This window comes from Nomascus leucogenys, chromosome 4 (genome assembly GCF_006542625.1).
Source record: "Nomascus leucogenys isolate Asia chromosome 4, Asia_NLE_v1, whole genome shotgun sequence".
Classification (NCBI taxonomy): Eukaryota; Metazoa; Chordata; class Mammalia; order Primates; family Hylobatidae; genus Nomascus; species Nomascus leucogenys.
The window spans coordinates 82,449,611-82,475,831 of NC_044384.1; the positions used below are offsets into that span (position 1 = coordinate 82,449,611).

General features: G+C 48.4%; 1 protein-coding gene across 2 annotated transcripts in view; it reads left to right on the forward strand.

Moving 5' to 3' along the window:
• SLC3A2 (solute carrier family 3 member 2) overlaps positions 1-25,200 on the forward strand; it is a 32,536-nt gene extending 7,336 nt beyond the window's left edge. Inside the window, exons 2-12 of one of the 2 annotated variants that reach the window (XM_003274109.3) lie at positions 6,336-6,428; positions 7,124-7,216; positions 17,512-17,940; positions 18,385-18,558; positions 19,405-19,496; positions 21,279-21,347; positions 21,454-21,512; positions 21,996-22,176; positions 22,284-22,427; positions 24,437-24,520; positions 24,633-25,200. In XM_003274109.3, the coding sequence (XP_003274157.1) occupies positions 6,336-6,428; positions 7,124-7,216; positions 17,512-17,940; positions 18,385-18,558; positions 19,405-19,496; positions 21,279-21,347; positions 21,454-21,512; positions 21,996-22,176; positions 22,284-22,427; positions 24,437-24,520; positions 24,633-24,995 (1,781 nt within the window). In that variant the 3' untranslated portion in view covers positions 24,996-25,200. Of the gene's footprint in view, positions 1-6,335; positions 6,429-7,123; positions 7,217-16,918; positions 17,941-18,384; positions 18,559-19,404; positions 19,497-21,278; positions 21,348-21,453; positions 21,513-21,995; positions 22,177-22,283; positions 22,428-24,436; positions 24,521-24,632 lie in introns of those variants that run through there. The other variant, XM_030810998.1, reaches the window with a different exon arrangement.
• Positions 25,201-26,221: the final 1,021 nt, after the last annotated feature.

Below are 26,221 nucleotides of genomic sequence, written 5' to 3' on the forward strand. Positions count from 1 at the left end.
CTGCCGCCCAGGCTGGAGTGCAGTGGTGCAATCTCGGCTCACTGCAATCTCCACCTCCTGGGTTCAAGCAATTCTCCTGCCTCAGCCTCCCATGCCCAGCCCCCGTTTAAACACTTGGAACTGAGAAAAGGACTAGTGATGGGTCCATAGACAAGCAGACTTACTATGAGCTAGTAAGTTTTGGCTAGGACTTCAGTTACCGCCTGACACCTGTAAGTCCCCACTCTAATGCGGGGATCATGATGATGCTTTGGGTTTCCAGGTCTCAATGTCAGCTCAGATCTTGTGCCCAAAATCCTCAAAGTGTTAGGCATTTCCCTTTACCCAGTGTACAGTTATCTGAGTAAGTGATATGTTGACATTCTCCCTTTTAGGAGGAACTGGCAGAACTGTTACAGTTTTAGCATCCTTTCGTAGGGATTTGGGCACCTCTTCAGTAATTGAGTTTTGGATGTGAAAGTTGGTTCAGCCAGGTGCGGTGGCTCATGCCTGTAATCCCAGCACTTTGGGAGGCTAAGGTGGTCAGATCACTTGAAGTCAGGAGTTTGAGACCAGCCTGGCCAATGTGGCGAAACCCCGTCTCTACTAAAAATACAAAAATTAGCTGGGCATGGTGGCGTGTGCCTGTAATCCCAGCTACTAAGGAGGCTGAGGCAGGAGAGTCCCTTGAACCCTGAGGTGGAGGATGTTGCAGTGAGCCTAGATCGCACCACTGCACTCCAGCCTGGGCAACAGAGCAAGACTCTGTCTCCAAAAAAAAAAAAAAAAAAAAAAGGTGGCTTAGATCCAGGAGCTGAATTCAGGATTTTGACTGTTTATTGTGGTGATTGCCCTTAGCTGCCTCTTCCTCCTCTATTCTTGCCTTTTTCTGTTTGTAGATGTGTAGTAGCATCCTTTTTGGCTATCCACATATTTTTCCCCTGAGGATGCTATGCTCTATTGTATCCACAACTCTGTGAATCGAACTCCCCATGGCTACCCCTGCAACATTGACAGTTTTATGGTAGTTGCATATTTCTGGCTTTTGGCAGCTAAGTAGTGCTACCCGGCCTCTGTTATGTGTTGGGAGATACTTCCCCGTATATCTTGAGTAGCTCAGCTCTGTGACTGCTTCTCCTGTCATCAGCTGTGGACTGCTCAGAAGCCACCACTGAATTTCTAAGTGATGCTGAGGTCCACCGATGTCACCAGTATATTCCTGATGGTCTTGTAAATGTGTCCTTCGGGTCCTTTCTTGGAACGCCATTCTCTGATCTCACATAGTACAGTACAGTATGTATATCTATTCCAGCATGGCCATTTTTTTTTTTTTTTGGATGGATTTTTGCTCTTGTTGCCAAGGCTGGAGTGCAATGGTGTGATCTTGACTCATTGCAACCTCTGCCTCCTGGGTTCAAGAGATTCTCCTGCCTCAGCCTCCCAAGTAGCTGGGATTACAGGTGCCTGCCGCCATCCCCAGCTAATTTTTGTATTTTTGGTAGAGACGGGGTTTCACCATGTTGGCCATGCTGGTCTCGAACTCCTGACCTCAGGTGATCCACCCTGATGGGAATGTTAATTGTGGTAGTTTCTTTGCTTTTTTTTTTGGGGGGGGTCTCACTCTATTGCCCAGGCTGGAGTGCAGTGGCACGATCTTGGCTCACTGTAACCTCTATCTCCTGGGTTCAAGCTATTCTTGTGCCTCAGCCTCCCAAGTAGCTGGGATTACAGGTGTGTGCCACCAAACCTGGCTAATTTTTGTATTTTTAATAGAGATGGGCTTTCACCATGTTGGCCAGGTTCATTGCAAGCTCCTGACCTGAGGTGATCCGCCCCCCACAGCTTCCCAAAGTGCTGGGATTACAAGGTGAGCCACTGCATCTGGCCCTGCTTTTTTGGTCTGTGAGGCAGAATAGTATCTGTTCTTATCCTCTAACATCTCATCACTTCTGTACTTGAGGATACTTTATCAGGTGGATTTTTGGAATGGGGAGATTGAATAAAAACTTAAACGTGCTCATCCTTTTTACAAGTCAATATAGTATTGCATTACCTCCATGAATGCTATGGTTCTCCCTTTTGGGGTAGATGTCAGTTAAAATTCACACTGTCGCATTCCACTGTATCTTTTGGTTTCTGGAAAAAACTTTAAGGTGAATCTGCTATTTCTTTTTTCTTTTTCTTTTTCTTTTTTTTTCTTTTTTGAGACGGAGTTTCTTGTTGCTTAGGCTGGAGTGCGATGGCCTGATCTCGGCTCACCGCAACCTCTAGCCTCCCGGGTTCAAGTGATTCTCCTGCCTCAGCCTCCTGAGTAGCTGGGATTACAGGCATGCGCTACCACGCCCGGCTAATTTTTTGCATTTTTAGTAGAGATCGGGTTTGTCCATGTTGGTCAGGCTGATCTTGAATTCCTGACCTCAGGTGATGCGCCCACCTCGGCCTCCCAAAGTGTTGGGATTACAGGTGTGAGCCACCGTGCCCGGCCTATTTCCCTTTTTTCTTTTTCTTTTCTTTTTTTTGTTTTTTGAGACAGAGTCTCGCTCTGTCTCCAGGCTGGAGTGCAGTGGCCCGACCTCGGCTCACTGCACTGTCCGCCTCCTGGGTTCAAGCTGTTCTCCTGCTTCAGCCTCCTGAGTAGCTGGGATTACAGTCGTGCACCATCACAGGCAGCTAATTTTTATGTTTTTAGTAGAGATGTGGTTTCACCATGTTGGCCAGGATGGTCTCGATCTCTTGACCTTTTGATCTGCCCACCTCTGCCTCCCAAACTGCTGGGATTGCAGGCATGAGCCACTGTTCCTGGCCGCTTCCCTCTTTTCTTTAAATTTAATTTAATTTTAAAAATTAAGATGTTTGTCTCACTATGTTGCCCGGGCTGGTCTCAAACTCTTGGCCACGAACAATCCTCCCACCTCAGCCTTTCAAAGTGCTGGGATTATAGGCATGAGCCACCATGCCTGACCCCTTTTTTCTTTAACATTATGTTTTTGACACATTTTGCATATCTTTTATGTCCTGGTTCTTTCAGATTTAGTCATTTCTAGTATTCTAGTTAGAAATTTTCTACAATTTATTTTAAAAATGTTCTACAAATTATTTTTCAAAAAAAATTTTTTTTTGAGACAGTCTCACTCTTGTTGCCCAGGCTGGAGTGCAATGGCATGATCTTGGCTCACTGCAACCTCTTCCACTCAGGTTCAAGCGATTCTCCTGCCTCAGCCTCCTGAGTAGCTGCTATTACAGGCTCCTGCCACCACGCCCAGCTAATTTTTGTATTTTTAGTAGAGACGGGGTTTCACCGTGTGGTCTGGGCTGGTTTCAAACTCCTGACCTCAGGTGATCTGCCTGTCTCAGCCTCCCAAAGTGCTAGGTTTACAGGTGTGAGCCACCACGCCTGGCCTATTTTTCAAATTTCCAAATTTTTACTACTATAACCAGTGCTGCAGTGAAATCTTTTATATATTGCTTTGTGTACATGTTTGTGTACATGTGTGAGAGTTTCTCTTTTTTTTTTTTTTGAGACGGAGTTTCGCTCTTGTTGCCCAGGCTGGAGTGCAATGGCACGATCTTGGCTCACTGCAACCTCCACCTCCCAGGTTCAAGCAGTTCTTCTGCCTCAGCTTCCTGAGTAGCTGGGATTACAGGCATGCGCCACCATGCCCAGCTAATTTTGTAATTTTAATAGAGACAGGGTTTCTCCATCTTGGTCAGGCCGGTCTCGAACTCCTGACCTCAGGTGATCCACCTGCCTCGGCTTCCCAAAGTGCTGGGATTACAGGCATGAGCCACTGCGCCCAGCCTGAGAGTTTCTCTAGGGTATGAATCTAGCTAGGACTGTTGGGTAAAAGGGTATTTTCATTCTTTTTTTTTTTTTGAGACAGAGTCTCACTCTGTCTCCCAGGCTGGAGTGCAGTGGCATGATCTCCGCTCACTGCAACCTCCGCCTCCTGGGTTCACACCATTCTCCTGCCTCAGCCTCCCGAGTAGCTGGGACTACAGGTGCCTGCCACCACACCTGGCTAATTTTTTGTATTTTTAGTGGAGACGGGGTTTCACCATGTTAGCCAGGATGGTCTCGATCTCCTGACCTCGTGATCTGCCCACCTCGGCCTCCCAAAGTGCTGGGATTACAGGCGTGAGCCACCGTGCCCAGCCAAGGGTATTTTCATTCTATAGGTGGTTGCAAATTGCTCTCCTAGACCGGATGTACCAACTAATGTTGCCACTTACGCAATTTGTATCCTCCTAATCACTTAGTTTAGTCAGATGTTTTCATATTGCCAATCTGATGGACATGAAATTCTATTCTCTTGCCATTTTAATTTGCACTTTCCAGATTACTAATGAGGTTCTGTAATCTTTACCATTCTTTTTTATATCTAATTTTGTGAATTGGCTTTTTTTTTTTTTTTTGGAGACAGTCTCATTCTGTCGCCCAGGCTGGAGTACAGTGGTGTGATTTCAGTTCACTGCAACCTCTGCCTCCCGTGTTCAAGTGATTCTCTCGCCTCAGCCTCCCGAATAGCTGGGATGACAGGTGTGCACCACCACGCCCCCGCTAATTTTTGTATTTTTAGTAGAGACAGGGTTTCACCATGTTGGCCAGGCTGGTCTCGAACTCCTGACCTCAAGTGATCCACCCACCTCGGCCTCCCAAAGTGCTGGGATTACAGGTGTGAGACACCACGCCTGGCCTGAATTGGCTATTTCTATTATGTGATTAGAATTTCTATTTGATAGGCTGGGTACGGTGGCTCACATCTGTAATCTCAGCACTTTGGGAGGCTGAGACGGGTGGATCACAAGGTCAGGAGATCGAGACCATCCTGGCTAATACAGTGAAACCCTGTCTCTACTAAAAATACAAAAAATTAGCCAGGTGTGGTGGCAGGCACCTGTAGTCCCAGCTGCTCTGGAGGCTGAGGCAGGAGAATGGCGTGAACCCGGGAGGCGGAGCTTGCAGTGAGCCGAGATTGCGCCACTGCACTCCAGCCTGGGTGATAGAGCGACACTCCATCTCAAAAAAAAAAAAAGTATAGAATTTCTATTTGGTGATTTTTTTTTTTTCTTGATGATTATTGGGCTTTTTCTTACTGGTTTTTAGTGATAATTTATATGTTTCATCTACTTTGTTAGTTGTATTAGTTTCAGATAGTATGTCTTCTATTTGTGGCTTGTCTTTTCAGTTTGTTATGGCAAGTTGTGATGCATAATTTTTTCTCTTTTAATGTTGCGCAATTTATTTGTCTTTTTCTTCATGATTTATTCTTTTGCGTATTTTTTTTTTTTTTTTTTTGAGTTGGAGTTTTGCTCTGTCGGCCAGGTTGGAGTGCAGTGGCGTGATCTCGGCTCATTGTAACCTCCGCCTCCCAGGTTCAAGCTATTCTCCTGCCTCAGCCTCCTGAGTAGCTGGGATTACAGGTGCCTGCCTGTAATTTTTGTATTTTTAGTAGAGACGGGGTTTTCCCATGTTGGCTAGGCTAATCTCTGGCCAGGCTGGTCTCGAACTCCTGACCTTGTGATCTGCCCGCCCTGGCCTCCCAAAGTGCTGGGATTACAGACGTGAGCCACCGCACCTGGCCTCTTTTGTTTCTTCTTTAAAAACTCTTTCCTTATCCTGAGGTCAGAAAGATATTCTTATTTTCTTCTAAAATTTTACTTATTTATTTATTATTTTTTTTGAGACAGAGTCTCACTTTGTCACCAGCCTGGAGTACAGTGGCGCGATCTTGGCTCACTGCAACCTCTGCCTCCCAGGTTCAAGCTATTCTCCTGCCTCAGCCTCCCAGGTAGATGGGACTACAGGCGTGCGTCACCACGCCCAGCTAATTTTTGTATTTTTAGTACAGATGGGATTTTTTACCATGTTGGCCAGGATGGTCTCGATCTCTTGATCTTGTGATCTGCCCACCTCAGCCTCCCAAAGTGCTGGGATTACAGGTGTGAGCCACCGTGCCTGGCCTATTTGGTTACTTAGAATATAATTTTGTGATTGGTGTGAAGTAGTGATCTAATTTTATTTTTTATTTTTTTTTGAGAGTTTTATGCCATGTGCCAATTGGCTACAACTCGTTCATTCTTTCCCTCCTATGCTGGATACGCCCCCCCTATTTTTTATTTTAGTAGACTTCCTGTCTCATTGATTGATTGGTGTCAATGTATTCTGATTTTTTTTTTTTATTTTTATAGTTTTTTTCCCAGTATTATTTATCTCTCTCATATATTGTTTCAAGTATGCATGAGTTATTTTTAGGCTCGTTTTCTGTTCCACTGGACACTTGCCCATCCCTGTGTCTTTAGCATACTATGATTGTTACTTTATACATTATTATTACTATTTTTTTTTTTTTTTGTAGAGTTGGGATCTCACTGTGTTGCCCAGACTGGTCTCAAACTCTTGGCCTCAAGTGATCCTCCTCCCTCAGCTTCCCAGAATGCCGAGATTATAGGTAATTATTATTATTATTATTATTTATTTGAGACGGAGTCTTGCTCTGTTGCCCAGGCTGGAGTGCGCTGGTACGATCTCCGCTTACTGCAAGCTCCGCCTCCTGGGTTCAAGTGTTTCTCCTGCCTCAGCTTCCTGAGTAGCTGGGACTATAGGCGCCCACCACCATGCCTGGCTAATTTTTGTATTTTTAGTAGAGACGGAGTTTCAGCATATTGGCCAGGCTGGTCTCAAACTCCTGACCTTGTGATCTGCCTGCCTCGGCCTCCCAAAGTGCTGGGATTACAGGCGTGAGCCACTGCGCCCAGCCTGATTACAGGTAATTATTACTTTAGCAAATAACATGCCTGCTGCCTGGTAGGACTTGTCTTTTTTTTTTTTTGGTATGAAGTCTTGCTCTGTTGCCCAGGCTGCAGTGCAGTGGTGTGATCTTGGCTCACTGCAACCTCTGCCTCCCAGGTTCAAGCAATTCTCCTGCCTCAGCCTCCCAAATAGCTGGGATTTCAGGCACCCGCCACCAAGCCTGACTAATTTTTTGTATTTTTAGTAGAGACGGGGTTTTGCCACATTGGCCAGCCTGGTCTCGAACTCCTGATCTCAGGTGATCCGCCCGTCTTGGCCTCCCAAAGTGCTGGGATTACAGGCGTGAGCCACTGTGCCCAACCATACTTTATATATTATTATTATTATTTGTAGAGACGGGGTCTGACTGTGTTACCCAGGCTGGCCTTCAACTCTTGGCCTCAAGTGATCCTCCTGCCTCAGCTTCCAAGATTGCTGAGGTTACAGGTAATTATTATTTTAGCAAATAACATGCTTGCTATCTGGTAGAATTTGTCTTTAAAAATACGATTTTTTTTCTTTAAAGGTATCTTTACTATTCTTGGCCCTTTTCTCTTACACATGAATTATAGAATCATCTTGCAAAGTTCTCGCCACCAGATATTAAGATTTGTATTAGAATTGCATTTGGATTTTTAGATTGTTTGGGGAGCACTAATTTCTTTTTTTTTTTTTTTTTTTGAGACGGAGTCTCGCTCTGTCACCCAGGCTGGAGTGCAGTGGCGCAATCTCGGCTCACTGCAAGCTCCGCCTCCCGGGTTCACGCCATTCTCCTGCCTCAGCCTCTCCGAGTAGCTGGGACTACAGGCGCCCGCCACCACGCCTGGCTAATTTTTTGTATTTTTAGTAGAGACAGGGTTTCACCGTGGTCTCGATCTCCTGACCTCGTGATCCGCCCGCCTCGGCCTCCCAAAGTGCTGGGATTACAAGCGTGAGCCACCGCGCCCGGCTTGGGGAGCACTAATTTCTTTATGACATCTTTATGACAATCTTCTTTATGACAATCTTTATTTTATTATTATTATTATTATTTTTTGAGATGGAATCTTGCTCTGTCACCCAGGCTGGAGTGCAGTGGTGCGATCACGGCTCACTGCAACCTCTGCCTCTTGGGTTCATGCCATTCTCCTGCCTCAGCCTCCTGAGTAGCTGGGACTACAGGCGCACGCCGCCACGCCTGGCTAATTTTGTTTTGTATTTTTAGTAGAGACGGGGTTTCATCATGTTAGCCAGGATGGTCTCGATCTCCTGACCTTGTGATCCACCTGCCTGGCCTCCCAAAGTGCTGGGATTACAGGCGTAAGCCACTGCACCTGGCCCTCAGTTTTTTTTTTTTTTTTTTAAAAAGAATTCATTAGCTGAGTGCAGTGGCTCATGCCTCTAATGCTAGCACTTTGGGAGGCAGATCACTTGAACCCAGGAGTTCGAGACCAGCTTGGACAACATGGCAAAACCCTGTCTCTACCAAAAAAATACAAAAATTAGCCAGGCATGGTTGCATGCTCCTGTAATACCAGCTGTTCAGGAGGCTGAGGTGGGAGGATTACTTAAGCTGAGGAAGTCAAGGCTGTAGTAAGCCAAGATCACACTACTGCACTCTAGCCTGGGCAACAGAGAGAGACCCTGTCTCAAAAAAACCCAAGAAACAGAAAACAGAATTCGTCTTTAGTTTCTCTATAGTCCAGCCTCCTTTTAAGAGACTTGGTGTTGAAATTAACCAATTTTTTCTTTCTTTGAGATGAAGTTTCACTCTTGTTGGCCAGGCTAGAGTGCAATGGCTTGATCTCAGCTCACTGCAACCTCTGCCTCCCTGGTTCAAGCGATTCTCCTGCCTCATTCTCCCGAGTAGCTGGGATTACAGGCATGTGCCACCACGCCTGGCTAATTTTGTATTTTTAGTAGAGATGGGGTTTCTCCATGTTGGTCAGGCTGGTGTTTAACTCCCGGCCTCAGGTGATCTGCCTGCCTCGGCCTCCCAAAGTGTTGGGATTACAGGCATGAGCCACCGCGCCTGGCCTAACCAATTTTTTAGTTGCAGAATGAGTGATATTTCAAATTCAATTTTCTGTTACACCATACCATACTCTAAATATCTACTTCTCAATATTTTATATTCTCTTTTTACCTTATTGATTATAAAATACATATATATTTTTCAGACGGGGTCTTGCTCTGTGGCCTTGGCTGGAGTGCAGTAGTGTGATCTCAGCTTACTGCACTCCCGGCTCAAGCGATACCTCTCACCTCAACCTCCCGAGTGGCTGGGACTACAGGCATGTGCAACCACACTCAGCTAATTTAAAAAATTTTTTGTGGCCAGGCGCGGTGGCTCACGTCTGTGATCCTAGCATTTTGGGAGGCCGAGGTGGGCAGACCATGACGTCAGGAGTTCGAGAACAGCCTGGCCAACATTAGTGAAACCCTGTCTCTACTAAAAATACAAAAATTAGCCAGGCATGGTGGTGGGCCCCTGTAGTCCCAGGTACTCTGGGAGGCTGAGGCAGGAGAATCACTTGAACCTGGGAGGCGGAGGTTGCAGTGAGCCGAGATCGCGCCACTGCACACCAGCTGGGGTGACAGTGCGAAACTCTGTCTCAAAAAAAAAAAAAAAAAAATTTGTATAGACAAGGTCTCACTATATTGCCCAATCTGGTCTTGAACTCCTGGGATCAAGTAATCCTCCTACCTTGGCCTTGCAAAGTGCTGGGAGTACTAGGTGTGAGCCACCACACCTGGCCAGCTAATTAAAATCAAACTTTTTTTTATAGAGACACGGGGTCTTGCTACGTTGCCCTGTCTGGTCTCAAACTTCTGGGATCTAATGATTCTCTCATTTTGGCCTCCCAAAATTACAGGCGTGAGCCATGGCACCTGGCCAGGCTTATCAGTTATTTGTTTTTTTGTTTATTTCTAATTTTTATTTTAATTATTTTAGACCAGATCTAGCTCTGTTGCCCACGCTAGAGTGCAGTGGTGCAATCATAACTCGCTGTAGCCTCAACCTCCAGGGCTCAAGTGATCCCTCCCACCTCAGCTTCCCAAGTAGCTGGGACCACAGGTACTTGCACCATGTCCAGCTAATATATATATATTTTTTTTTTTGGAGAAAGAGTCTCAAATAATTTATGTAGATCTTCCCTCTGCCCAGAGATACAGAGTTTAACTCTGTACCTCTTGAGGGCAGGCTGCGCTTAGTGACTCTCTTCCTCAGAGTGTGATGACAAAGTTTTGGAGGGCCAGGGGAGGGAGAAAATGAGGATGCAGTATTGTGTGATCATGACTGCAGAAATAGCTGGTGTGGCTCACGCTTGTAATCCCAGCACTTTGGGAGGCCGAGGCGGGCGGATCACGAGGTCAGGAGATCGGGACCACGGTGAAACCCCGTCTCTACTAAAAATACAAAAAATTAGCCGGGCGTGGTGGCGGGCGTCTGTAGTCCCAGCTACTCGGAGAGGCTGAGGCAGGAGAATGGCGTGAACCCGGGAGGCGGAGCTTGCAGTGAGCCGAGATTGTGCCACTGCACTCCAGCCTCGGTGACAGAGCGAGACTCTGTCTCAAAAAAAAAAAAAAAAAAAAAAAGAAATAGCTGGTGTTGGAGGGCCTCAGTGATAATTTCAAGGTCTCTTATTGCTACTTAGCTTTTTTGATGAGATTAAGTATTCTGTCTCTGATCAGTTGAATATCTGATGTCATTAATCCAAGGATAATATGTTAAAAGTACTACCCCATATTTTCCACATACTGACCTGCTATTTCTCTGGTGTTTATCTTTTCGTATTTGGTTGCATTTGAGAGAATGGCTTGCTGCAGTGTTGTTCATTTGTCTAACTTACTTGAATACTGGATACTTTTCAGATGGTGCATTTATTTCTCTTCTCCTAAGACATGACTTTGGTTCTATTTCTTTCACTCTTTCTGGCTTTTATCCCCACTTTGCATTCTTCACCCTTTACTAAGACAACCCTGACAGTTCTCTTCTTTAACAGCCAGTGTCCCTCCTATAGGATTCATAGTAACAATTAATAGTATTCTGACATCGGTTCTTCAGATAGTAGCTGCCAAGTGAACTGCTTTGGTTGGAGTCTCTTTCTCTGCTTTAATTTCAGCCATGCTTTGACTTCCAAATGCTCAATTCCTCACCCATCTTTCATTTTTCTTTTTCTTTCTTTTTTTTTTTTTTTTGGAGACAGAGTCTTGCTCTGTCACCGAGGCTGGAGTGCAGTGGTGCAATCTCAGCTTACTGCAACCTCCACCTCCCAGGTTGAAGCAATTCTCCTGCCTCAGCCAAGTAGCTGGGATTACAGGCACCTGCCATCGTGTGTGACTAATTTTTGTATTTTTAGTAGAGATGGGGATTTCCCATGTTGGCTAAGCTGGTCTCGAACTCCTGACTTCAAATGATCTGCCCGCCTCATTCTTCCAAAATGCTGGGATTACAGGCATGTGCCACCACACTGGCCTCATTTTTCAAATGGCTAAAATCTTCAAGATTTCTGGCTGATTGGTATTTTAGAGGCAGCTTTGATGTTTTGTTAACTGGGTCTTTGGAATAGAGTCTTGGGCTTTGGAAGATTTATGGAGGCTATTGGACAGAGACAGTCTCCTTAAGAGTTTCTAGCTGTCCTCCCATCTTCTCTCTGCCTTTAGAAATCCTTCTTAGGCCGGGTGCGGTGGCTCACACCTGTAATCCCACCACTTTGGGAGGCCGAGGCGAGTGGATCACGAGATCAGGAGATCAAGACCATCCTGGCTAACACGGTGAAACCCCGTCTCTACTAAAAATACACACAAAAAAATCAAAATTAGCTGGGTGTGGTGGCGGGCACCTGTAGTCCTCAGGAGAATGGGGTGAACCTGGAAGGCAGAGCTTGCAGTGAGCTGAGATCGCACCACTGCACTCCAGCCTAGGTGACAGAACGAGACTCCATCTCAAAAAAAAAAAAAAAAAAGAAGTCCTTCTTAGATGTTTTTAATTGTTTGTTTTTTGAGATGGAGTTTCGCTCTTGTTGCCCAGGCTGAAGTGCAATGGCATGATCTGGGCCCATTGCAACCTCTGCCTCCCAGGTTCAAGCGATTCTCCTGCCTCAGTCTCCTGAGTAGCTGGGATTACAGGCAGCCACCACCAGGCCCAGCTCATTTTTGTATTTTTAGTAGAGACGGGGTTTCTTTTTTTCTTTTTTTTTTTTTTTGAGATGGAGTCTCGTTCTGTCGTCCAGGCTGGAGTGCAGTGGCGCAATCTTGGCTCACTGCAAGCTCCGCCTCCCGGGTTCACGCCATTCTCCTGACTCAGCCTCTCTGAGTAGCTGGGACTACAGGCGCCCGCCACTACGCCCGGCTAATTTTTTGTATTTTTTTTAGTAGAGACGGGGTTTCACTGTGGTCTCGATCTCCTGACCTCGTGATCCGCCCGCCTCGGCCTCCCAAAGTGCTGGGATTACAAGCGTGAGCCACTGCGCCCGGCCAAGAGACGGGGTTTCACCACGTTGGCCAGGCTGGTCTCAAACTCCTGACCTCAGGTGATCCGCCCGCCTCGGCCTCCCAAAGTGCTGGGATTGCAGGCATGAGCCACTGCGCCCAGCCTGTTTGTTTGTTTTCAGGTAGGGTCACCCTGTCAGCCAGGCTGGAATGCAATGGTGTGATTGTGATCACAGCTCACTGCTGCCTCAACCTGAGGGCTCAAGTGATCCTCCCACTTCAGCCTCCTTAGTAACTTGGACTACAGGGGTGAGCCACCATGCCTGGCTAATTTATTAATTTTTGTAGAGATGGGGTCTCCCTATGTTGCCGAGGCTGGTCTCAAACTACTGGGCTTAAGTGATCCTCCTGCCTTGGCTTCCTAGAGCGCTGGGATTAAAGGCATGAGCCGCTGTGCCTGGTCAATCCTTTTTACATGTTTGAGGAAAAATAAACGTCCTGTTTTCAGGCTAAGATCAAGTAATAATCCTTATGTGTTAGGAAGCATGTGACATGGATTTTTGCAGCAGAAGGTTAGAAAGGAACTTTCTTTATATACTTGGCCCTCTGCATTTCAGGGCTCCACCGCCATCTGCCTGTCTGAGTGTAAAGTGGACCTTATTGGCATCTGGGCTGCCAAACTGCTTTTTTTCCTTTGCTTTGCCCAGCCTTCTCTTGAGGGCTAAATTCTTGAAAAATTATATTCTTTGCGTTCCGATAGTAAATATTAAGCTTTATATCAACACATATGGCAGGATCTGAGGCTCTCTACTCACCTCTGGTCCCTTTCTCTAGTCTTTTCTCTGTAGTCTTTTTGTTTTCCTGTCCTCCATCTCCTAATTTATTAGTTTTATTATTATATTTTATATATATTTTTTTAGACAGAGTTTTGCTCTTGTTGCCTAGGCTGGAGTGCAATGGTGCGATCTTGGCTCACTGCAACCCCTGCCTCCTGGGTTCAAGTGATTCTTCTGTCTCAGCCTCCCGAGTAGCTGAGATTACAGGCACGTGCCACCATGCCTGGCTAATTTTTGTATTTTTAGTAGAAACGGGGTTTCACCATGTTAGCCAGGCTGATCTTGAATTCCCGACCTCAATTGATCTGACTGCCTCGGCCTCCCGAAGTGCTGGGATTACAGGCGTGAGCCACAGTGCCTGGCAGTTTGTTTTATTTTGGTTGAACAGTTATAAGTCTTTGTTTGTTTTCCTGCAGTAACAGGTTCATCTTGATTTGATACAGTGTTATTTAAATTCCTTTTCATTTTCCTGCCTTTGTCTTCACATGCTAGTTTTTTTCAGTTGTTTCTTTTTTCTTTTTCCTTTTCTTTTCTTTTCTTTTTTTTTTTTTTTTGAGAGATAGTCTTGCTGTGTTGCCCAGGTTGCAGTGCAGTGGTGCGATCTGGGCTCACTGCAACCTCTGCCTCCTGGGTTCAAGTGATTCTCTCACCTCAGCCTCCAGAGTAGCTGGGATTACAGGTGCCCACCACCACGCCTGGCTAATTTTTGTATTTTTAGTAGAGACAGCGTTTCACCGTGTTGGCCAGTCTGGTCTTGAACCCCTGACTTCAATTGATCTGCCTGCCTTGGTATCCCAAAGTGCTGATTACAGGTGTGATCCACCGCGCCTAGCCTATTTAGTTGTTTCTAAGAAGGGAGATATTGGTTTTGATTGACATAGTTCATCCACTTATTTACCAAACACTTGCGAAGTGCCTACTATGTGCTGCCTCAGAATAGGCAGGTTCATTGACAATAGCACAAGGCTCCTGCCACTTGTCTTCAAGAACAAAGAGACATCCAGACAAAGAAATGTAATAAACAAATGGGCCATGATTGTAGCAGAGGCAGATGCGTGGTGGAGGGAAAGTAATTTTGTCTGGGGAGTTGAGAAAAGCTGTCACTTGAGCTAGATCTTGAATGAATAGGAACTCATGAGATTGAGTGGACAAACAGGAAGGGCCAGCAGCAGAGGTATGGCATGTACAAGATGCAGAGGCCTGAAAAAACCTGGTGTGTTGTGAGTCTGGCAGGTGTTTGAAGGCTGATGTGGCTGGAGGGTAGTGCCTGTGAAGCGGGTCGTGGCTGATAAGATTGGAGAGGCAAGCTGTTATCCTCTTTATGCATGCAGAAGGAATTGACTTCAGGCTGGGCACAGTGGCTCATGCCTGTAATCCCAGCACTTTGGGAGACCGAGGCGGGCAGATCACCTGAAGTTAGGAGTTCAAGACCAGCCTGGCCAACATGGTGAAACCCTGTCTCTCCTAAAAATACAAAATTAGCCGGGTGTGGCGGTGCATGCCTCCTATAATCCCAGCTACTGCGGAGGCTCAGGCAGAAGAATCGCTTGAACCTGAGAGGCACAGGTTGCAGTGAGCTGAGATCACGCCACTGTACTCCATGCTGGGTGACAGTGTGAGACCCTGTCTCAAAAAAACAAAACAAAAGGAATTGACTTCAGCCATTTGGAGCCATGAGGGTCTGTGAGTGAGATACTGTGTCATGTTGGACCATCTCAAAGACAGCTTCTGACCCCACAGTTCTCAACCTTGTTCTTACTTATTTTTAGAGACAGGGTCTCGCTCTGTCTCCTAGGCTGGTATGCAGTGGTGCCACCATGGTTCACTGCAGCCTCACAAACTCCTGGACTCAAGTGATCCTCCTGCTTTTGCTTCCCTTGAGTGTTGGCATCTCATGGGACTCCAGAGGCACATCACCAGTTACAGATGATAATTTTTTTTTTTTTGGGGGGGATGGAGTCTTGCTCTGTAGCCCAGGCTGGAGTGCAGTGGTGCAATCTTGGTTCACTGCAAGCTCCGCCTCCTGGGTTCATGTCATTCTCCTGCCTCAGCCTCCCAAGTAGCTGGGACTACAGGTGCCCGCTGCCATGCCTGGCTAGTTTTTTTTTTTTTTTTTTTTTTGTATTTTTAGTAGAGACGGGGTTTCACTGTGTTAGTCAGGATGGTCTCGATCTCCTGACCTCTTGATCCGCCCGCCTCGACCTCCCAAAGTGCTGGGATTACAGGTGTGAGCCACCATGCCTGGCCTTTTTTTTTTTCTTTTTTGAGACAGAGTCTCACTCTGTCACCCAGGCTGGAGTGCAGCTGCACAGTCTTGGCTCACTGCAACCTCTGCCTCTCGGTTTCAAGCCATTCTCATGCCTCACCTCTCCAAGTCTGGGGCTACAGGCGTGTGCTACCATGTCCGGTTAATTTTTGTATTTTTAGTAGAGATGGGGTTTCACCATGTTGGCCAGGTTGGTCACGAACTCCTGACCTCAAGCTATCCGCCAGCCTCAGCGTCCCAAAGTGCTGGGATTACAGGTGTCAGTCACCACACCTGGCCTGTTACTTTTTTTGAGGCAGAGTCTTGCTCTATCACCCAGACTGGAGTGCAGTGGCCCATTCTCGGCTCACTGCAACCTCTACCTCCTGGATTCAAGCGATTCTCATGCCACGGCATGAGAAGTGGGATTACAGGGATTAGTAGTTGGGATTACAGGTGTGAGCCACCACACCCAGCCAGGCCCAGATAATTTTAAAATTAATTTTTTTATTTATTTAGAAATGGGGTCTCACTATGTTGCCCAGTCTGGCCTTAAACTCCTGGCCTCAAACAATCCTCTCTCCTTGGCCTCCAAAAGGGCTAGGTGACAGGCATGAGTCACACTGCGCCCAGCCTTGAGCTTTTGTGCTTGAGATACAGTCCATTCAGAACCTCTGGTTGGCACTTCTTATCTGGCACATGCAGGGCACCTTGGACCTCTTATCATCTTTGAGCACTGGTCTGAACCCACTTGCTCGCCTTCTCCCAGGGGCTGCCCCGTGCACCCCTTGTTCCTAGGGTGGGGATGGGGTTGGATTCCTGGGGCTGCAGAGGGGACTAGCAGAGGATGACCCTTTTCTCTGTGCTATTACTTCAGATCCTGGCTTTTGCTTTCTTCCAAATACACAGCAATCTTGGCTTCCAGCCTAGGTGGGAAAGGGAGAAAGAACCAATTTCCTCCAGCTCCTCTCTGAGAGTAGCCCAACTGGCACTGTTTAGGAACAAGGAGTTCCTGAGAGTGTTGGCACCCCACGGTGTTGATGTCCGGTACTTCCCTGCTGTGAACCCTGTCTCTACCCCACTTCAATCCAAGGACCCTGTGGAGGGAATTCTAGAGGGAATTCTAGGCTTCTTCAAAGCCTCTGCAGTACCAGCTGCCTCCAAGGCCTAACATAGTGAAGTGATAGGGAGACAGGACCTTGGGGGAGTTTGGGGATAACCGTGGGAGGCCCTGCAAGGTGGGTAAGAGTCTGGCCATGGCATCTTCTGGTCTATTCTAGAAAAAAGGTGGATGCCTCTGAGACCTAGCTCTGTTATGTTCATTACAGCCCTATCAGTCTCTTCTGGATGTCTGATTCCTAGCTGCCAAACATCCAGGTGCTAGCAGCTGGGGGTGGGGTAGGATAAGAAGAGGGGTGTCTACCTCAACCTTCCTGCCCAAACCATTCATTTTAAAGTACTGTGAAGAAGACTGGATTAGTGTTAATTCAATAAAGTTAACAAAGCAAAGTATTGTAGTGAGTACACAATAAATAGTTGCTGCATGAGGAATTTCTTGAAATGAATTCAAGATGAGTCTTGAAAAACGAGTGGGAGTAAGCCGTGCACGGAAGCAGAGGTCTAGCGCCAAGTCCCAGAGGCTTGAGAGGGCAAGCCTTGGTGGGGGAAAAGGCAGAAGTTGTGACTGGCTGCCTCTGAGAGTGCAAGTAGCCATGCAAAGTTGGGAAAACCAGACGGTGGCCGGAGCCGTGAACCAGGGGCAAATGGAGGATGGTGTTGGGGTAGTCACTAGCCTGCCGGAATGGAAGAAGAGGGGCGTTTGGGGACGGTAAGGCCTAAAGGGCACTGGAGGGGCCTCGGGATTTCGGGCAGGATCACAGGCCTAGTCCACTTAAAGGTGGCTCCGTGCCAAGCTTTCCCAGAATCAGGTTGAAATGAACCTTAGGGTTAGACAGGTTGGAGATGAGAAATTGGACGACGTAGGAAGTACTGTCGGAGGCGTGTTCCTGACTTTACTACCCTGAGCCGCCCACGGCTGGGGCAGTCCCCGAGGTTCCACCTTAAGGGGCGGGCCGAGGCGGGGCTCCGCTGCCCCTTCCCAGAGGCCGCGCCTGCTGCTGAGCAGATGCAGTAGCCGAAACTGCGCGGAGGCACAGAGGTCGGGGAGAGCGTTCTGGGTCCGTGGGTCCGGGCAGGGGTTGAGCCACCATCTGACCGCAAGCTGCGTCGTGTCGCCGGTTCTGCAGGCACCATGAACCAGGATACCGAGGTAGATATGAAGGAGGTGGAGCTGAATGAGTTAGAGCCCGAGAAGCAGCCGATGAACGCGGCGTCTGGGGCGGCCATGTCCGTGGCGGGAGCCGAGAAGAATGGTCTGGTGAAGATCAAGGTGGCGGAAGACGAGGCGGAGGCGGCAGCCGCGGCTAAGTTCACGGGCCTGTCCAAGGAGGAGCTGCTGAAGGTGGCGGGCAGCCCCGGCTGGGTGCGCACCCGCTGGGCACTGCTGCTGCTCTTCTGGCTCGGCTGGCTCGGCATGCTGGCGGGTGCCGTGGTCATAATCGTGCGGGCGCCTCGTTGTCGCGAGCTACCGGCGCAGAAGTGGTGGCACACGGGCGCCCTCTACCGCATCGGCGACCTTCAGGCCTTCCAGGGCCACGGCGCGGGCAACCTGGCGGGTGAGTGCAGCGCGCCCCCGTCCCGGGTGCCCCCGGTTGAATCTAGTGGCCTGCACCGACCCCCTCCTCTGTCCCCAGACGGATCTAGATGGTTCTCCCCTCCATCCGGTACCGACGACCGTTCCCCCTTCCCCCACCCCCTCCCCGGCACATTGTCCTTCCCTCCTTTCTTTGAAGAAAGCCGACCCGCCCCTCACTCTGTCACGAGGGTGGGTGACTCAGCGTCCTCCCTCCCCGCGGCACCAGAAGCCAGTTGCAACCGGTTTCTGAAGTAATGTGCAGGACTCCTTACATCAGCTCCTCTGAGTCTCGTGATTCAGCCTTGCCTCCCTCTCCCCCTCTCCCCTCTCCCGGTCCCACCCTTAGGCTGTGGGAGAGAGGAGAGTGCAGAGGTCAGGGGCCTCTCAGAGGGGCCTCACCTGTTAACCCAGCCCCCCATTTCAGGTCTGAAGGGGCGTCTCGATTACCTGAGCTCTCTGAAGGTGAAGGGCCTTGTGCTGGGCCCAATTCACAAGAACCAGAAGGATGATGTCGCTCAGACCGACTTGCTGCAGATCGACCCCGATTTTGGCTCCAAGGAAGATTTTGACAGTCTCTTGCAATCGGCTAAAAAAAAGAGTGGGTGTCCTGGGGTTCCCAAGGAAACAGCTAGAAAGGACATGGCCAGAGGAAAAGTAGGATAGAACTTTTGTCTGATTTCCTCCTAACTGGCTCTGAGTTTTCCTCGGGCAGGTAGAGGGGAGATTTGTTAGTCTTCAGCCTAAAAAGGATTTATCCAGTCGTTTGGGGGCTTTCTACTTGGCTGTGGAATCTTGAGCAGGTCATTTAACTTCTGGGCTTAAGTGCCCTTATTTGCAAAATGTAGATATTTACTAAACCAGTGGTTTTAAACTTGTAAAACAGTAGGTTCTTTGTGGTGGGGGTGGAAATCCCAAATATTGTTTTACGACTCGACATAGACACATGTTTAAAAAGGTTCACTTTGGGAGTGGGGAACACAGGGGCCACTTCTCTGCACTATAAACTTTCTGCCTTCCAATATCTTTTTTTTTTAAATTTGAGATGGAATCTCACTCTGTCGCCCAGGCTGTAGTGCAGTGGAATGATCTCAGCTTACTGCAGGCTCTTCCCCCGGGGTTCAAGCAATTCTCGTGCCTCAGCCTCCTGAGTAGCTGGGACTAAAGCCATGTGCCACCACACCCGGATGATTTTTTTATTTTTAGTAGAGACGATTTTCACCGTGTTGACCAGGCTGGTTTTGAACTTGCCTGGCCTGCCTTCCAATATCTCAAGGCCCTTCCTTGCTCACATCTGTTTCAATGGAATGAATTTTGCCCGGGTTCAAATTCAAGCTTTTGTACCAAATAATACATAGGAAACACTCAGTGACTTGCATTTGTGATTTCCTTATTTCCCCTTAACTCATAGACTGTCTCATGACTGCGTCTTCCTCCATTGTTTTAGGCATCCGTGTCATTCTGGACCTTACTCCCAACTACCGGGGTGAGAACTCATGGTTCTCCACTCAGGTTGACACTGTGGCCACCAAGGTGAAGGTGAGTGTTGGAGCTGATGGCTGGTGGAAGTCAGATGCTGGGGCTGGGATGGTCCTTTCACAGCAATCCCTGTAGACCCAGCCTGGCTCCAACTGAGGGTCCCTTTGCTCCTTGGGGCCAAGCAGGAATGCCTCCTCCTATAGCCAAAGGATAGGCACACCTGTTTTTCTTGTTCCTTTTCTGACCTCTAATTTTTCTTTTTTTTTTTTTTTTTTTTTTTTTTTGAGACGGAGTCTCGCTCTGTCGCCCAGGCTGGAGTGCAGTGGCACTATCTCGGCTCACTGCAAGCTCCGCCTCCCGTGTTCACGCCATTCTCCTGCCTCAGCCTCTCCGAGTAGCTGGGACTACAGGCGCCCGCCACCACGCCCGGCTAATTTTTTTTTTTTTTTGTATTTTTAGTAGAGACGGGGTTTCACCGTGGTCTCGATCTCCTGACCTCGTGATCCGCCCGCCTCGGCCTCCCAAAGTGCTGGGATTACAAGCGTGAGCCACCGCGCCCGGCCTCTGACCTCTAATTTTTCTTATTTCCTTGACTCTGAGGATGAGACAGGGCCAGGAAGGGACCTTCTCAGACGTCAGTCTGGAAGTTTGATTTTTCTTTCTTTTGGGAGAGGAAGCCCTTTCTCTGTGAGAATCCTGTCCTGCCTGGTTTCCCAGTTCTTGTTTGATGTGTTTGGAATAGAGCCCAGTCTGAAATTATAAGCACTGGGGTACTCCTATGTGTCTGGGACTATGCCAAGTATTTTATAGATGTTTTCCAATTCCCTGTATAACCATACAAGGTATCTAATTTGCCATAGGCTCAAATCTGTACCCAGCAGGCTAGGAGTAGTGCTTTGAATGTCACCCTAGCTCCTGATGTCTGGGTGCTAGGACACTGACCTATTCAGAATGGGTAGAACAAAAATGGAAGCAGATACTGACACTGCTGGTAGCTGTGATACTAAGATAGAATTCTGGACTCCCAGCATTTGGGTAGGACCCCGGGATCATCCAGTTTAGGCCTTGCTAGTTACTAGGGGACCCTTTAAAAGTTGCTGATGAGGGAATGTTTTTGGATGGTTTGGCATGAGGGGCGGTACCCTCAGATGGAAATGGAGACCAGAGGAGAGAGTACATGGCCCAGAGAAGGGAAGAAAAGGAGAGTGGGGGTGAAGTTCCGCAGTGTGTGCAGGACTGCCAGGATTCCATTCAGCAGCACTGGCCTTTTTTCAAATCTAAACTGCCCTGGGGCTGTGCTTTGAATTTCAATCTTTCATCCTTGGCCTTGCTTTGAGCAGTTATTGTACTCACACCTTCCCCAGGCCTCAGGAAAGTGGGAGAGGGGGGATCTTGACTGACATTTTAGATCCTGTCTCCTGCTCACTGATTATGACTATGGACACGTCTCCCTGCTTCTCTGGGTCTGTTTCTTCATCTCTAAAGTACGTACGCTAACATTCCAATGCTAAGTGTTAAACAAAGTTATGTTTATGGACATACATTTTCTCTGGGGCCTTTTCTGTGGCTTTCAAAGTTGAAGCTGTGTGATTTGCCAGAGGCAAGAATAGAGAACTAAAATGCTGTAGCACTAAGAAAATCAGTGGAAGGGTAGAGCTGGAGGGGTCCAAAGGCTAAGCCTTTGTAGTGCAGGTGGAGAAGACCCAGGCAAGGCACAGGACTCTCCCCAGCTCCGGCGGGGGCGGGGGAGGTGTGTGGTAGGTGAGGTTTAGTGTGGGCTGGAATTTTCTGAGCCTTTTCCTGAGAACTGATGTCTGTCCTGTATTCTTCTGCCCCCTATAGGATGCTCTGGAGTTTTGGCTGCAAGCTGGCGTGGATGGGTTCCAGGTTCGGGACATAGAGAATCTGAAGGTGAGTTCCCTTTCCACATTAGGGACAAAGCTTGGGAGAGAACAGAGGGACTCAGCTAGAGCCTAGTAATATTCTCTGGTCCTTGATTCTGCTTTTTTCTTTCTAGGATGCATCCTCATTCTTGGCTGAGTGGCAAAACATCACCAAGGGCTTCAGTGAAGACAGGTGGGTGCAGGCGCCATTCTGCTGACTCAGCTCCATTGTGGGAACCCCTCAGTGGAGTGCTAGGCCTAAGAAGGGGGGATTCCTAGTCTAGAGAATTTTCTTTACCTTTATTCTTTCTTTCTTTTGCTTTTTTTTTTTTTTTTTTTTTTTTGAGATGGAGCTTTGCTCTTTTTGCCCAGGCTGGGGTGCAATGGCGTGATCTTGGCTCACTGCAACCTCTGCCTCCTTGGTTCAAGCGATTCTCCTGCCTCAGCATCCCAAGTAGCTGGGATTACAGACGCGGGCCACCACACCTGGCTAATTTTGTGTTTTTAGTAGAGACGGGGTTTCTCCATGTTGGTCAAGCTGGTTTTGAACTCCTGACCTCAAGTGATCCACCCGTCTCGGCCTCCCAAATTGTTGGGATTCCAGGCGTGAGCCACTGCGCCCGGCCCCATTCTTTCTTTCTTATACTAACCTTGACCCTCTCCCTCCCCTCTGCAGGCTCTTGATTGCGGGGACTAACTCCTCCGACCTTCAGCAGATCCTGAGCCTACTCGAATCCAACAAAGATTTGCTGTTGACTAGTTCATACCTGTCTGATTCTGGTTCTACTGGGGAGCATACAAAATCCCTAGTCACACAGTATTTGAATGCCACTGGCAATCGCTGGTGCAGCTGGAGTGTGAGTACCATGCTGGTGGGAAAGGGGGCAGATGGGAGAAGAAAGGGTTGTTGGGAGACAGAGGCAGAGGTGGGTTATGAGGCTCACTGGAGTGTCTCTCCCTGTAGTTGTCTCAGGCAAGGCTCCTGACTTCCTTCTTGCCGGCTCAACTTCTTCGACTCTACCAGCTGATGCTCTTCACCCTGCCAGGGACCCCTGTTTTCAGCTATGGGGATGAGATTGGCCTGGATGCGGCTGCCCTTCCTGGACAGGTACTGCGTGCTGTCTTTCTGTCACAGGGAGGTTGTTTATCCATCTTACAGTGATGATTCTGGGGATGGCGGCAGATAGACGTGAGCCTTGGGGTGAAAACGTGTTTGATTCCTAGTCAGTAGCTGAGTAGTTGAGTAGCTATGTGGCTTTGGGCAAATTATTTTACCTTTCTGAATTTTGTTCATCCCTTGTGTTACTGCATTTTTTGAAGGGTGGTTAGGATTAAACGAGGGCATGTTTTTAATGGTAATGCCTGGTACCTGGCAGATGTTTGCTATGGTAGCCACCATTCATTTATTCATTCCTTTATTCTTTGGACAGTGGGTACTGTGCTAGGCTCTGTGCCCTCAGGAGCTCATAGTTTAGTGAGGGAGCCAGACAAATAAGTGGAGAAGTACATGGCAGTGGCTGGGCATGGTGACTCATGCCTGTAATCCTAGCACTTTGGGAGTCCGAGGCGGGTGGATTATTGGAGGTAAGGAGTTCGAAACCAGGCCAACAGGGTGAAACCCAGTCTCTACTAAAAATACAAAAATTAGCCAGGCATGGTGGTGCACTCCTGTAGTCCCAGCTACTGGGGAGGCTGAGGCAAGAGAATCGCTTGAACCGGGAGGCAGAGGTTGCAGTGAACTGAGATTGTGCCACTGCACTTCAGCCTGGGCGACAGAGGGAGACTCCTTCTCCAAAAAAAAAAAAAGAAAAAGAAAGAAAGAAATACATGGTAGGGAGGGATACTACTACATACTACTACAAAGGCATTCACTAGCTTTAGACACAGGGTTACTGTTGATGCCCGACTTTTTTTGTTTTGTTTTTTTGTTTTTGTTTTTAAGACAGCATTTCCCTATGTTGCCCAGGCTGGAGTGCAGTGGCATGATCTTGGTTCATTGCAGCCTCCGCCTCCCAGGCTGAAGTGATCATCGCATCTCAGCCTCCTGAGTAGCTGGGATACGTACCATAGATAGGTGCGTGCCATCATGCCCAGCTGATCTTTTTTTTTGGAGACAGGGTCTTGCTCTGTTGATCTGGCTGGATTGCAGTGGTGCGATTATGTCTCACTGCAACCTCTGCCTCTTGGGTTCAAGTGATACTCCCGCCTCAGCTTCCCGAGTAGCTGGGAATACAGGTGCACACCACCATGCCCAGCTAATTTTTGTAGAGACAGGCTTTCACTATTGTTGCCCAGGCTGGTCTCCAACTCCTAGGCTCAATGGATCTGCCTGCCCTGACCTCCCAAAGTGCTGGGACTATAGGTGTGTATGTGTGAGGACCCTGAGGTGGGAGCCTGCCTCACTTGTCCAGTAGAAGTTAGCCAGGCCGGGCGTGGTGGCTTATGCCTGTAATCCCAGCACTTTGGGAGGCCAAGGTGGGTGGATCACCTGAGACCAGCCTAGCCAACATGGTGAAACCCTGTCTTTACTAAAAATACGAAAAAATTAGCTGGGTGTGGTGGTGCGCACGTATGGTCAGCTACTCGGGAGGCTGAGGCAGGAGAATCGCTTGAACCCAGGAGGCAGAGATTGCAGTAAGCCAAGATTGTGCCATTGCACTCCAGCCTGAACAGAGCGAGACTCTGTCTCAAAAAAATAAAAAAGTTAGCCAGACATGAGTTGGGGAGGTTATATATTGGTGAGGATGGGAATGGGAAGAGGGATACGGGACAATGGGCCCAGGGCTTTTTTTTGAGACAGGGTCTCACTCTGTTGCCCAGGCTGGAGTACAGTGGTGCAGTCATGGCTCACTGCAAGCTCAAATTCCTGGGTTCAAGTGATCCTCCCTTCTCAGCCTCCCCAGTAGCTGGGACTATAGGGATGTAACACTACACCCAGCTAATTTTTTAAAATTTTGTAGTAGAGATGAGGGCTCATTATGTTGCCGAGGCTGGTTTCAAATGCCTGGGCTCAAGCGATCCTCTTGCTTTGACTTCCCAGACTGCTGGAATTACAGATGTGAGCCACCATGCCTGACCCCAGGCCTTTTTAAAGTCCTATTTTTCTCTGCTTTTCAGCCTGTGGAGGCTCCAGTCATGCTGTGGGATGAGTCCAGCTTCCCTGACATCCCAGGGGCTGTAAGTGCCAACATGACTGTGAAGGTAAGAGTTCTAGATGGGTAGAACCTGACTGGTGGAGGGTGGGCTGGACTTGTAGAAGTCTGTACCCAGGGGAGCCCCTCACGTGCTTCTGCTATGTTTTTATCATTCTTAGGGCCAGAGTGGAGACCCTGGCTCCCTCCTTTCCTTGTTCCGGCGGCTGAGTGACCAGCGGAGTAAGGAGCGCTCCCTACTGCATGGGGACTTCCATGCATTCTCTGCTGGGCCTGGACTCTTCTCCTATATCCGCCACTGGGACCAGAATGAGCGTTTTCTGGTAGTGCTTAACTTTGGGGATGTGGGCCTCTCGGCTGGGCTGCAGGCCTCTGACCTGCCTGCCAGCACCAGCCTGCCAGCCAAGGCTGACCTCCTGCTCAGCACCCAGCCAGGCCGTGAGGAGGGCTCCCCTCTTGAGCTGGAACGCCTGAAACTGGAGCCTCACGAAGGGCTGCTGCTCCGCTTCCCCTATGCGGCCTGACCCCAGCCTGACATGGACCCACTACCCTTCTCCTTTCCTTCCCAGGCCCGTTGGCTTCTGATTTTTCTCTTTTTTTCCCCTTTTTAAAAAAAAACAAAACAAACAAAAAAAAACTGTTGCAGATTATAAGTGAACCCCCAAATAGGGTGTTTTCTGCCTTCAAATAAAAGTCACCCCTGCATGGTGAAGTCTTGTCTTCCCTCTGCTTCTCTCATAGCAGGAATTTCTCTCCTTCCTCCCCTCCCATGCATCTGCTCCAACTCCTTCATAATTTATGTAGGGTCCAAGGGCCAGAGGAAAGGGGGCCTCCCAAAGTCAACAGCATGGAGGTATCAGGGCTGGGATAGCACCCATGCCTCACCCACGCTGGGCCACGGGGCTCTCTGGACATCTTGGGTCTTGCCGACTCTTAACTTCATCTCCTTCAGCAAAGGGCTCTGGCCAAACATAGTTTTCCTGTTTTTGCAGACTTGGCCTTTCACGGAGAGTGGGGGTGGGATGGTCTGGTTTTTAAAAGGTATTTCTAAAGGATACTAGAGGTCATGCATTCAAGAATTTGTTGAACACTCAGCACGTGCCAGAAACTGTCCCTGTTATGGGGTCACAGCAGGGAACACAGTACAAAAATTCCTGCCTCCTTGGGGCTCATACTCTTGTGGGGAGCAAAGAAAAAAGATATAGCTGTTGTAGTGCAGTGGATATGGTGACAGTGTTCTTATGGAGGAAAAAGTAAAGCAGGAGAGGTGTTTCAGGGTGGAGGGGCCCAGAGGAGGCCTCACCAAGGAGGTGACTTATGAGTAAAGGCCTAATAAGTGAGGGAGTTCACCTGGTTAGTATCTGGGGAAGGGGCTTCCTGGGACTGAGGGATGTGAGCCTGGCTGATGTGAGTGAGGAAAGGAGTAAGGGATGAAGTCTCATCGGCAAGGAGTGGGCAGATCATGACAGTTGTAATAAGGGGTCACGTAGGGTGCAGAGAGTTTGGCAGCCTACATGGTTGGAGGGCATGGTCCCCACAAGTCTTCACTTCAATACCAGCTGCAAGTTCAGGGGTCCCCATGACCACCTTCAGGTAGGTAATAGACTAGAGTGACTCAGAACTCAGGAAGGTATTGGGATTATGGTTTTATTACAGCAAAAGCATACCCAGAGCCAGCCAAAGGATGAGAGGCCTGGGGCAGGGTCTGGAAGGGAGCTAAGTAAGAAGCTTCCTGCTGTCTTCTTGCAAT